General features: G+C 41.0%; 2 protein-coding genes across 2 annotated transcripts; both read right to left on the reverse strand.

Annotated features, from left to right (window-relative positions):
- Positions 1 to 5,659: 5,659 nt before the first annotated feature.
- Positions 5,660 to 8,562, reverse strand: snrpd2 (small nuclear ribonucleoprotein D2 polypeptide). The gene is made up of 3 exons (XM_084558448.1): positions 8,267 to 8,562; positions 6,926 to 7,105; positions 5,660 to 6,068 (listed from the first exon to the last, which is right to left on the reverse strand). Coding segments are annotated over exons 1-3 (357 nt in total). The 5' UTR covers positions 8,269 to 8,562; the 3' UTR covers positions 5,660 to 5,893.
- Positions 8,563 to 12,082: 3,520 nt separating this feature from the next.
- Positions 12,083 to 13,370, reverse strand: foxg1c (forkhead box G1c; the record flags this gene model as incomplete). The annotated part of the gene is made up of 1 exon (XM_084559143.1): positions 12,083 to 13,370. The coding sequence occupies exon 1, from the start codon at positions 13,304 to 13,306 to the stop codon at positions 12,083 to 12,085; it is 1,224 nt and encodes a 407-aa protein (XP_084415269.1). The 5' UTR covers positions 13,307 to 13,370.
- Between the last annotated feature and the right edge of the window lie 681 nt (positions 13,371 to 14,051).

Here is a 14,051-nt window from a genome sequence, read left to right on the forward strand (position 1 = left end):
GACGTTGTTGATCTGCCTGGCAGAATGACACTTCTATGTATCTGTCTATCTCCGTCAGTTAGCCGGGAGTCTGTTACGTAAACAGGCTTGCCTTCTACTACATCTTATATCAGACAGTCAAGGACTTGCTAAAGCATCCAGTCCTGGGGCAGTGTCTGAAAGCCTCAGCCTCCACTCTTGGTTGAATAGCATGCGAATAAATAGAATAATACAAGTGAACTTCAACCAAGAAAACAGAGTGTCAGTCTGACTGACAGCAGTTAGCCAGACAGGGATTGAGAGTAACAGCATGGACCAATCCGGACGACCCACGGTTTTGCTGCATTTTTAAGAAAATCCTATGAACACAGAGAAGGAGATTACTGGTCAAGTATTTTAAATCTCCTTCCATCTCTTTGGGATGGAGGAGGGTAAAACCTGTAAATGGGTGTAAATGGGGACGAGACACAACAGTTCACTAAGAGGTCTGGGCTGCAGGCCAGCTAAGTAAAGGGCAGCAGGAGGATTTTAGCGAGTCTGAATGACATGTCCTGAAATGTAGGCCTCGAACTCTTCATTACTCAAACACACTCACACAAGCCATTACACAACAATAGATGACACGCTACTATGATGAAGAATGCAAAAGGAAATCATGCATTGTTCTCAAATGAACTCACGTTGCTGAATACAATATCAGAGCATTGTGCTACATGCCATTGAAGGTAACAGGTATGTTATAACAAATACCAAGTACATACCAGAACATCGTAATGGAGAAAAAAGCATCCAAATGTAACGGTCTATGTACCATATTAGACGACTCTTTCAAGATAAAAGTGTCAGGACACTTTTTAACTGAAAGACGTTGTTAGACAAGCTGAAGAAGGTCTCTGTTGGAAATCTCTGTACGTTACATTTACAACCCACTAGATGGCAATATGACCTAAATATATAACTGATTCAATGATTCACACAGCAGTCCTCTGGAAAAGTCTGCAGCATTGTGAGGGTTTTAATGTGTAATCAGCATGCTATTATAGCCTATTAACCTGTAATATAAAGACCGTCCTCACTGACATTCAGACACTTCTGTTTGTTAATATGACAGTAACTGAAAACACTAAGATGTACAGTGAATGCTGGCAGTGAATTTTTTTAACCCACCATCAATCTTGTATCATGATCACCCAGTATCATGTAATCTTGTTTGTATCATGTATGTATGCTCCATGTATGCTTTAATCAGATGCATGCATCAATTGATCTGCTTGTTCCTTTTCTTCCTCTCCTCTCTTCTCTTTTGTTCCATCTCCCTCCATTTTCTCTCTTTCTTTGTACGGCAGGCCTCAATCGGATGGGTCCCCCCATATGAGCTGGGTTCTGCTCAAGGTTTCGTCCTGTTAAAAGGGAGTTTGTCCTTACCACTGCTGCCTTAGCGCTTGCTCTGGAGGTTTCAGGCTCTGGAATCTTGAGACACTTTGGATTGTTACTGGCGTTCTAAATCAAACAAAATTCAGGTTATTTGATATTAAATGTCAAACTCAGGCAGATGTCTCTTGAAAGGAGTCACAGAAGGTCTAATAGCTGAAAATACAATTAAAAAAAAGAAAAAACATTTTTGTTTAAATTAGGGGTTAGGGGTTTTCTATTCTGTATGCTTTCATGTGTAAGTTAGTCATAAGCTTCCTTTTCAGGATGAAGTTCCTATTATGTCAAACTTATTTTTAATATATTAAACACACACACACACACACACACACACACATATATATATATATGAACATTAAAAAAAACAATACTGTACATTTCAGTTGCAGAATATTTGAACCCTGACTGTGATATTTTTTTATATATACAAAAAAAAAAAAAAAACAACAATAATTTGGGCAAAATAAGAACAGTGTTTTGTCATTAAAGAAGTTGAATATTTTAAATAATAAATACTAATTTATTATTGACAGAAATATTTTAATAGACTAGTCATAAATGTCTTATCTGTGGAAATTTGGACTACTGAAAATCCTATGGTCCTGCTGCTTGGCCTGAAACACTACAGCTATTGCACACGAAAACAACAACAACAACAAAAACCTATGTCTTGACCTATAGATATATATCGGAAATAATAATTATTTTATGGCCCAAGTTTATCTCCCTTTCCTCACTGCAACGGTGCTTGTTTGTAAATAGTTCCTAATCTACATGCTGCAGCTCGATACACCTGATCCCTGTTGTGGCTGCGGCTCCATGCGTCCTTGCGCATACTGTCATTCACACTTAAAGAGAGATGAGTGAAGGCAGTGTTTGTATTTACTGAGCTGATACCTCCGCTCCCATCATCATCACCACCACCACCACCACCACTCCTCCTCCCCTCCTCAACCCCTTCCCTCTCCACCTGGCCTGCCGGCTCTGACACCCGGACCGCGGCTCTGCTTGAAAACAAACTGCGGCGGCGGCTCCGGTTACCGGGGCCCGATCGATGCGCTGCAGGGTGTCGCGTTGCTCGGAGGGTTGAGTATCGATGCATGGCCGATCGCTATCATAATCACACTTCCCCCCTCTTATCGCTTACCTACTGAATAAAACATCTGCCTTCCTGCTCACGGATCGCTCGTCCCTCTCCACCCAAAATCTGGAGGGAAACGGGCTTCTTGAAGTGTCTTTGAGAGGAGTGAAGAAACATGAGAAAAGTGCGCGATGATACCCAACAAATGAGGTCCCCGAAGTTGTTTTTATCTCAGGCATCTCCAAATAGATCCACCAGCTATTTGACAGGGTCTTGTCCCAGGATGCTGCAGCTGGGTTTCACTGTAGAGAGATGTTATTTGATCCAAAACAAACTTTATTTGGTAGATTAAGTGTGTCATTGTAAACAAAAATAAACTCATAGGTTATCTGGTCATTTCCTGGTCACTAGGCCAAGACATTTTGAGGTCCTGTGTTAAGTGTTTTGGGGGGTCCAGTGGTGATCTGCAGGCCTCGAAGAGGCAGTTTGATTTGCTTGAAAGTGCAGACAAGGACTGACGGGGCAATCTGTTGATTCTGACAGCCATATGGTAGTTTGAGCTCCTTTAAACACAATTAGACACATACAAAGCAAATAACTAAGCTGGGGAATATCATGAAACTATTTATATGTACAAATAATTGGTTTCTAACCATGACCTTTACAGCTCCCAGATTCATCTCCACTTTTGCAGCACCATCATCATCAAATCATGAGGCCTGTTCAGGCCTGGTATTGACATGCATCCTGGGCGATCAGCTTCAAATACAGGTGTGAACACAGCCAAGTTCCAATTAGGACACATTTGAAGAGAGAATTTTCGGAGCTGGGTCTTATCACTCAACTGTATGCATGTACACCGATAGGGCACAACATTATGGCCACGGACAGGTGAAGTGAATAACACTGACCATCTTGTGACAATGGGAAACTTTTGCACCTGGCATTTGTGTGGATGTTACCCACCTAGACCAGATCTGACACCCCCACCCCAATGACACTCCTTGATGGCAGCAGCCATCCCCAGCAGGATGCAGCCTGACACAGAAACACACACAAAAAAAGTTTAGGAATTACTCAAAAAACATGAAGAACAGCACAAGGTGTTGACCTGGCCTCCAAATTCACTCGATCCCAAACTGATCAAGTATCTGTGGGATGATCCACAGAGGCCCCTCCCCTCAACCCATAGGACCCAAAGCCCCCCACTAACAACATTCTGTTGCCAGACACCACAGGACACCCTCAGAAGGCTCATGTCCACTCTCTGATGAGTCACAATTGTTTTAGAGGTACATGGGAGACTTACACAATATTAGGAATGGTCATAATGTTATGCATGATCATGTTTTGCCAAGCACATATTCAGCTGTCTTGATATGTAATCACTTTTCATATGTGTTCAGCAGTCTGGCCATATTCAGAGACAGGTTTCTGTATTCCAGTAATGATTCAGTGGGTGTTGTTGAGAAACATTTTGACTGATCTAGTGACAAAATCCAGTTTCCACACTTAAAAGTACAAGTAATATTTTCACTTTCTTCATTGTTAAAGTAACACACCATACATGAACTCATTTAACTGATCGTATACATTAGGAAAACAGTTCTGTCTAATTAGTATTTTCATTGAAAGATGAATTTACTTAAGTGAAACAGTAGTTACAGCCACTGCTTTAGTCCTAAATACAGTAAGTTCTTATTCATACAGTGGAAAACTATTTTTTTCCCACTGTTACAATCAAATTATTAATTATGGAATTCTTTTAACACTGAAAGATAAATGGTTAAAGACAAACTAAAAAGTTAAGTAAAGAATTAAAATCCAATATATGATGTAACTGAGGTCCTATGCTGAATGTGTTTGTTGTCCAGTGTTGATCTACAGACCTCAAAGCAGATTGATGTAACTACATATTACATGAGCTATCATGCTATAGTAGATGGTACCATCACATTGTAAAGAATGAGCTTCAGTGTTTCTGCATTACAAGTTACCTTTTAACACATTTCTTTCTATTGCAAAATTGACAATACACTTAATGTTCTCCTACAAATGAACAGAGCAAATGACTCACGTGGGGCCCTCCTGGTGACTACGGGCCCCTACCCGGCTACTTTGTTTCCTCGGGCTGCCTGTGCACAAACTTGTCCGTGTTGCGGCCCCCGCAATGTGATCTCCTCAAACTTTTAGTAGAAGTCAAGATTTGCCTCAAGCAGAAGTGCAACAGGTATGAGTCAGAACTGTCATAAAAGTTCACTGCATTTCTGTTTGAGAGATCAGCCTGATTCTCCTGGTGGAGCAGTCCTTCTTCTGACCCAGCAGGCTTCACCTGAGAGTTGTAAATCACTGAAGACTTGTTGCCCACACGCAGATACTCCACAGGTGCTGGGGTTACGGGCACTCTATGGTTAACAGAAAGTGTGCAGCGTAAAGCCAGGTAGCAAACAATAGGACAACAAAATACTGCAGCTGAAAGTTTAGACTGCTTGGTTGTGATTTCTTTCTTGCATTTCTAAGTAAATATAAAATGTTTTGGACAGAAAATAGCTTCTGGGGAGTAATATCCTAAATTAAATGTTGTACAGAAAGAACCAGAGGGAATAGTAACAGTCATTCAAAAATCAATGGAGTTCAATTTTCCAATAAAAAAAAAATAAGGAGACAAGCATTTTATTTACTTACACTTGACCACTAAATCCAAGAGCACCAAAAAGCAGGGGTTAGATGCCAACTGCTAGAGAGAAGTAAGGCGACACTAGCTGTCGAGCTATTAAGACAATTAACAAAGTGGTCAGGAGGGGCCGGGCGGCGGAGAGGAACAGCCTGAAATGGAGAGAGATGAGGGTGTGAAGTGACAGTCAGCACATCTGGTCTCATCAATAATGCAGCAGGCCTTTAAACGGCAGTTTGTCGCATATTGAGCGCTGCTGACTGAAATCAAGCCCGACACCCAAGATGCTGTCAGGGGAGAGTGAAAGGGTGACAGGGGGGAGGAGGAGGGAAAAGGGAGGCAGGTTGGCAAGGATATTCGAGAAAAAGTAACATTTTGCCAAGGTTCCCCGCTATGAGGTGAATGAGTGAGACGAGAGAAAAAAATATACGGTATTTACAAATAATACGCATTTATGAAGCAGAGAGAAACAAAGACAACAGTATCTGCACAACTTCTGAATTGGTTCATTACTTTTATTATTAAAATGAAAAAGACAGAAGACTTCTGCAGACAAAACTAAATCAGGACGTGTGTGCCTAACAAACACCATTTACCGCCCATCTGTGAAAAACAAAAAAAAAAATTAATGAAGATCCACTGCTCTCAAAACTTTCAAAAAAGAAACACTAAAAAAAAAAAAAAAAAAAAAGAGAACGGCTCTGTGGCCAGTTCAGCCTTTTAAGAGTTCATTTTCCTGTGATCAGAGGATTTCTCAGCACGACAATGACAGAGTCCCCCCTCAGGAACATTTTGGAAATGTAGCGGTCCTTATTCACGGGCTTAGACTTCTTCTTTCCCTTCCCGCTCTTGGGAACTTCCGTCCACATCTCCTTCACGTTCTCCAACACCATGTTGCAATGCCTGAAATGACAGCGAGAAACAAAAAAATGTTAAAATGCACTGTTACCAGTTTAGAAAAAAACAAAACAACTGACATTGAATACAAATACCTGTTTCGATGAATCAGGGTCATTTATTTATTTATTTATTTTTAACAATTATTATCAACTTTTAAGAGGTCTATGTAATATGCACTCACTTGCCAGTTCATTGGGTACACTACTGAAAACAAATGTCATATAACACAACAGTCCTGCATGAAATCTTAGCATGAAGATTTTGTTATTCAGCATTTAAGTTAAATAACTGAGAGCAGTCTGATAACTGGAGACTGCATTGTGCCGTTTTGTACCAATAACCCCGTTTTAGTCTGCGGACTAGGGTAAATAACAGAAATTACCACCTTTCTTAAGCTTTCTTGCTAAAATTGAATTCAGTCCTTGTTCATAAGAATGCATTTGTTTCCACTAGCGTACCTAATGAATGGACAAATGAGTGTGCATTCATATCATGTCATGGTTTTTTGATAATTACAGAAATGTTCATGCCTTCACTTCAGGTCCAAGTCCAGTAGTAGTCGTGTGCACCATACAATACACCCTTTAACTTCAACTGAAGTAATGTAATACTTTTTATATAATATTTGATTTAACAGAATCAGAACTTTAATATTTAGTAATAAATCAGAACTAATGCTCAATTGTGAATACAAAGGCAGAGCAGGTATAATCCAGTGGCAAAGTAAGAAAAATGTAAACAGCATGACGGCATCAAACGGCAACTTAATAAATAGCAAAATATATATAAAATTACAAAACATGAACAAGTATTAATCTCATTACACCTTCAAACCCGTTATTAAGTTACTGAGTCATTACCTGTCAAAAGCTTTGACTCTTCCGAGCAGCTTCTTGTTGTTGCGACAGTTTATGAGGACCTGAGTGTTGTTCTTGACTGACTGGGTGAGCACTGAGAGGGGGCCGGTGTTGAACTCCTCCTCCTCTCGCTTCTGGAGCTCTTCAGGGGTCATCTCGGACTTGGGCTTTGTTAACAGACTCCTGGAAACGAAGCCAAACAATTAAGATTTAGTTAGTACAATCAAGAAATAAATATGATCAAAATGGCGAATAGTATGAATATTTACAGATAATAGAGTGAATATAGAAAGTCTATACACTACTGTTAAAACAACTGGGTTTTGAAATGTGAAAACAAATCACAGATAAATCTTATCTTCACAACTTAATGTGAAAGATGCTACTTTGTGGCATATCACAGACAAAAATATAGAAACAAACAACTTGGAATAAACTGCATAAGCCTGTGCATCGCCATTACTAATACTTACATAAAGCAGCCTTTGATTTTATTACAGCACTCAGTCTGTTTGGATAAGAGTGTGTCAGTTTGGGAATACTTTCCCACTCGTCTTTGTAAAAATGTTCCAGGTCCATCACATTGGGAGAGTAACTCCTGTGCACGTCTCTCTTCATGCTCCACCACAGGTTTTTAATAGGATTCAAATCAAAACTTACAAGTACTTGGAGCTATTCATAATTCTCTTAATTTTCATTAAGAGAAAATCTTAATGCTGTTTATTGCTATTTTGATTTATTGTGTAAGTATTTCAATAACAAGCAAACATTTACTTTAACATAAGCTCTAACGCAAAATGAATCACTAATAATTTATTTATTTATTTTATTCTAATAGTATTTTTAGTAACTAGGAGCTGTTTTTTTCTTAATATTTGTTAAGGCTATTCGTTAACAGTTTGTACTAATACGGCTGTGGGTCTAGTTCGAAAAAGAATAATTTCAACTTTTGTAAGACTGGCTTGTTTAAATTTAGATCAGGCAGTAAAAGGCCACCTAATCACAAGAAAGAATACGCACGCTCACACACTTTGTTTCAGGTTAGCAATCAGCTAACTAATGCTTATTACTACCATCGCGACAACATATAACTGTTTCAATTTTACACCAAGGCAGTTGACTGTATAAATATTTGTAATACATTAATACCATAAGTGTAACACACGTAGCTCTAAAAAGACAGCATAGGACATACAAAAGACTGATCAACTCAAAGTAACCGGCCTTAGTTGCTAAACGGCTAACACGGTTAGCATTGTTAACCGCTAGCTGTTCCAGATTCAGAATTCAAGCACCAAAACAGAACATTCTCACAAACATAGGTTGATCAACATATATACTTACATGGTTGCTAATGTATAAAAACCGATTTCCCACGTCTAAATCCGCTCTTCTCTACCGGTGCCTTCGTATAGGTAACGATCCTGCTTGGCTCGCGTGGACAGAGGTACTTCCGGGTTATCAAGTACGCGCTTCAAACTGTTGTTATTACTTCCGGGTAAATACGGTCCAATAAGATGTAGCCTAAACAAATATCTGTTTATTTTCTTCGCTAGTTTGTGCATCTGGTACGAAAGTCTTAATTACATTTTGTATAATACAACGCCAATAATGTCCACCATATATAGGCTACATAAAATATAATCGGAGTATGCAATTAACTAAATGTTGAGTAATATATTAGTAATATATTATGCCTAATAGAATATTTTTTACAAGTCAGCAATGTTTTATAACATCTCTTATTCTAATACTACAGGTTGGTAACTGGCTGAATGGTTTGCACAATTGGTAACATTTATTCACTGAATTTAACAACTGTGCTGTTTCAGGATTTCTGGCCTTATATAAATAAACTACATGCTTTTCTGCTTAAGAACCTGTTGCAGGAAAAATATAATGCAGGGGGAGCAGCCAAACTGATACCACAGTGCCAAACAGTAAAGTCTTTGTTTTGCTCTTAAACACAACATGAACGAGCTGGGGAAAATGTGTGTGTCTGAGTGTGTGAGAGACAGGGATGTATGCTACATTATCTAAGCAGCAACAGCGAGACACTGAGAGATTGGCTTTCTGGCAAGAGACAGACAGACGCCTATGGGTGTACCACCCACCCACCTTAATTCAAAGGGTGCCACATCTACCTGTGGAAACCACTTGCTGCAGATAATGGCAGCCTGTGTGCTGTTGAGAGAGGTGAGTGTGTGGGATTGATTTCCAGAGCTGTGCTATATCTTCATGAAGCACACCTAGCCCAGCCAAAAGACTTGTATCTTAAACTGCGGGAGTAAAATGAGCTCAACACTACCTACATGGTGCCCAGTGGACGGAGCAGATTAACTCAGCGACCATTGTACCATTGTACCATTAATGTTCAGTGCCTTGCTTTCTTTAGAGACGAAATGATTTGGCTGATGGAGAGGCTGAGTCTTAAAAACCTTATTTTACAAAAACGGATGCCCTTACAGATGGAGAGGAAGAAGTACTGTTGAACTCGAATATTATTGCAGGTGTCCTTGGACACTTTTGACTTTACTGTAGCGCTGATATTTTGGATGGCACAAAACCTACTGCAGGGTGGAACAGTGGAGAGGTGGTTAGCACTGATGCCTCACAGCGAAAAGGTCCCGGGTTCGAATCCATGGGCCGACTGGGCCTTTCTGTGTGGAGTTTGCATGTTCTCCCTGTGTCTGCGTGGGTTCTCTCCGGGTACTCCGGCTTCCTCCCACCATCCAAAGACATGCTCATTAGGTTCATTGGCGTAGGTGTGCGTGTGAGTGTGAATGGTTGTCTGTCTCTCTGTGTTGGCCCTGCGATGCGACCTGTCCAGGGTGTACCCCCGCCTCTCGCCCGATAACAGCTGGGATAGGCTCCAGCAGACCCCCGCGACCCTTAACAGGAATAAGTGGGTACAGAAGATGAATTAAAAACCTACTGCAGGCCAAGTTTATGCAAGGACAGTGTTCAATAAGTTCCATAGACACTGATCTGTATCTTTTAACCGACTTATTATTCTTGCTTTTTGATGGGGGAGCAAAGCATTGATGAGAAAACAGGATGACTATCCTCAGCCAATCATCAAATACAGCATAGGGTATACAGTATAGGGCACAGTAATTGCATGTTTTTTTATGTGTGACATTTTTCATTTTTTCCCCCCAATGAGTTTTAAAAGAAGAACACAACTTCCCATCACAACTTTTCCTCCCTTGTCTCTCCCCCAAATCCCCTTTATACAATTTAAGCACAGTCCACTTGTTATTGCAACTACTGTAAAGTTTGTCTGTATATTATTTTATGTCAAATTTTTAAGTCAAAAAAAAAAAAAAAAAAAGGAAATTACTTTGAGAAACACATCTTAGGATTTCTGTATTTCAGCACTGAGAGATGTCAGGACAAACTGGTAAAATCAGGCATTGTTTAAGAGGATGATTTATAGCTCTGTTGTTATTCGTAAAGCTGTCAAAGTAATTTATTACATCAACAGCAAATTGTATCTTCTTACTTCTGCCTCCGGATATAAGCTCACGCTGAACCTGTTGATTCACAGTTTTGCCCCTCTCTAAGCTACGACCACAATTACTAATGAAAATATTACTATCTTGCTTTCCAGACTGTGAGTTTGCCAACAGGGAAGTTACTTAATCCACCTCAGTCTGCTTTAACCACAGGCGGCTGCATGTGACTGGGCTCGGAGAGGTGGCGGGCTGGGGTCCTTTGACATAAAGAACCTTTTGTTTCAAAGAGGCAACCATCCAGAAAGCTGCTCTAATCTGTATCCCCATACATCTATTTTTATTAATTTGTACCGAGAACAGTGGGGGGAGAGCGGAGAGAGGAGAGGTGAGGGAAAGTTTAACAGGCAGTGATGTCAACGCATGATGAAACACAAGACAGATCAATAAGATCTGCAGGAAATGTCTACCTGTTGAAGTTACATCACAGTCTGCGCGCTGTTTCAACATGATATTTCCTCGAGAAACATTCTGCTGCGCATCGCTGCCCCGAAAATAAAAGCTCTTATCACACCACATCCGTAAAAATACGTCTACTTTACGCGTTTACCACTTCAAACATATCTTCAGAAAGAGCGTTTAGATTTTACACATACAATTCAGTCTATCTATAGTCCACTGTTGCGGGCTCAAATCTCCAGAGTGAGACATGTAATAACACAGCCAAATAAGAACAATCAACAACAGTAGGTTTTAATGAGGTGAAAAGAAAACACAATTAAAAATGCATTATTTATCGTTTAATTACATGTAAGGTAATTAAAATAGGAATGTAATTTTTTTTGGTTGCAGCATTAACAAATTCGAAGACAATAGACGCAGCAAAAGGGCCGTTTAGGTGTCATTTAACACGGTATTTTTACGCGCACTGTCAACTCGCATTTTTAAACGATTTAAGCTCTTTGGACTGCAACTTCATTTCATTATTTGGTTTTAAAATTAAGTTAGGAGGGACGTACTGTCGTCCAACGTTTGGCTTCAAAAACAACATGTAGAATTTTTAACGAGTTGGTTAGCATGCTGGATAAAATGATTCACTTCAGACATAGAAATTATTATTGTTATATTTTATTTCATTTCATTTTCAAAGTGTCCTTTTTTTGTTGGCATTTTGCATTAGATGAACGTCTTAGGCCTAAAATATTGACATGCGCGCAAACATCACTTTTCAGTAGGTACTAGTAAGTGAGTAGGTGGAAACATGAAAACTGTTTTTAAAAGATGGATACTTCCAGAGCTGGCAGATATAAATCAAGTGGCCAGTTGATTTGAAAATGATTCTTTGACCATGTCCTTGGTGACACCGCTTTAAATTGTGTAAGGCGCAAATATTTTTTTTGTGTTGGAATGAGCATTTGGTGAAATTTCTATGCGTAAATACGCGTACTTTATAAAATTGTGCTTGTTTGTAGTAGTTTAAACACAGATTCCTTGATAAAATTATGTTTAGTGACACTGCCTATTTCAGTTTAGATGCTTTCGAGCTACAGTGGATCCACTGTAGCGCCACAAAATGAATGGCATATATTGGACGGGATAACAAGAATTTCAGGAAGTCCACAATCCATTGGTTTTCTAGTTTCTATATGCATTTTTCTAAATCCTACAGCAATGTTTAAACTCTCTTATCGAGTATTATGTTCATCTATTTCTCTATATTCCAAGACGAATGAGGGCTTGAGCTGACTTGAGGGCAGTAATTTGGAAAGTCATTACAGCATCCCCCGAAGTCTGAGTGACCGTTCTTGGATAAAAACTGTCCTGGAGACGCTTTGGAGTTGGCGCACTCCTCCTGGCATGGACTGAACGCGGAGGCACATGGTATTTGGTGAGAGTAAAAGAGGCTGGCTTGTCCGGAGATCATATTAAAAGAGCACGGATCCGACAGAGGCAGCGTGCATGCAGGGATGGATGTGGAGAAGGCGGTGCAGGCAGTGCCAATCTGATGGCGACGGGATTGCGCGCAACTGACTCCGATGTAAGACATCTCCTGGTGCGTCTGCACGAAGCGGTCGGGGTCTGCAGCGCTGGCACTCAGGCGGGCGCGCTGTGAAACGACCGATGTGGCGTGGTTGGAGAAGCGGGGATGGGCACCCAGATAAGTCCCTGCGCCAAGGTGCGTGCGCACTGGTGTTTGGAGAGGTAGAAACGGCGGTACCGGCCAGTAAAACGAACTCGCTGCGGCCAAAGTAACACTGGTTGCAGTGCTGGATGACATAAGACGACCTCCTCCCCTTTTTAGACCAAGTTTGGCCCTGGAGCCCGCTGCGGCCCTGCGTCGGAGTTTCCCAGATGTGCCACCGATGAAAACGTCCTCGCTGCAGGGGTCCAGCATCCAGTAGTTACCTTTACCTGGGTCATCGTAGTGGCGGGGCACTTTAACAAAACACTTGTTCAGACTCAGGTTGTGCCTGATAGAATTTTGCCACCCTTGTTTGTTCTGTCGGTAGTATGGAAAGTTGTTCATGATAAACTCATAGATGCCGTTGAGTGTGAGCCGTCGTTCGGGGCTTTGGCGGATCGCCATCATGATGAGCGCGTTGTAACTGAAAGGAGGTTTCTCAGGTTTGACGCTCTCTTCGGATCCTCCGGGTTTCTTGGATTCCCCCTTATTTCCCTCGCGCTTTCCACTCGCAATCACCGGTTTGGCATCTACTTTTGTGCAAGCTTTTGACTTTTCGCACTTCTTTTCATTGTCGAAGTTTTGCTCCTGGATGGATTTCTCGGGCTGAGCGGAGCGCAGTTTCTGGGACGGAGAAGGAGTTTCCTGCTCACCCAGCACTCCCTCTCGTCTCCACAACAGGCTGCTGATGCTGAAAGAGGACTTGTGGAATAATCGGTTCGAAGTTTTCAAATCCTCCATCTCCATCTCAAAGTTTGCAGTGACTCCTGCTCTTGTCGAGTGTGTCCTGAGATCACGAGAGAGCACACCAAAGATGCGCCGAATGAAAGTGGTGAGGAGCCACAGACGCACTGGCCAGACAGCAAATGCGCATGATCACTGCAGCTCAGGACTCGTCACCTTCAGAAAGTAGTGCATTACTTTGTCACTGGGTCTAAGAGTGAACTGTCTGGGATATACTTTGCGCATGTTCCACTCTCTCTCTAGAGTGGATTCAGTGTAAAAATAAGTTTATTAATGTTACTCAAGCAAAGATAGGCTGAAACGCAAAGTGTTTTATTGGCACTTTAGTGTCTCTTCTGAGAAATAATTCCCAAGTAAAGTTAATAATAAGTGAAAAACAGAACAACAGAATGTGCCGCTATACCCAACGAACTCGCTCCCCATATAAACCACCATGCCATGAGACGTTTGAACGTTTGGCTAAAGTCAGCGGGCTGTCAATCTGCGTGACTGATCGGTGAACTCTCGGGTGCAATTATAACACTTCCGTGACTGATGAAACTCAACACTCTCACACGCACCTTGCCTTCCGGGCTGGCCTCTTCCTTCTGTCTTTTTCTGTCTCTGCGCACCATGATCAACATCACGATTTTGGCAAAATGCCGATCGAAAGAAAGATATAGCTTGAGTGATCATGTCTGCAATAGGCCCAAAAGTAAAATGCAGTGGAGGCCTGAATGAGTAAAACTACAGGGTTTGTTCATTATGC

Source organism: Chelon labrosus, assembly GCF_963514085.1.
Source record: "Chelon labrosus genome assembly, chromosome: 13".
In the NCBI taxonomy this organism is placed as follows: domain Eukaryota; kingdom Metazoa; phylum Chordata; class Actinopteri; order Mugiliformes; family Mugilidae; genus Chelon; species Chelon labrosus.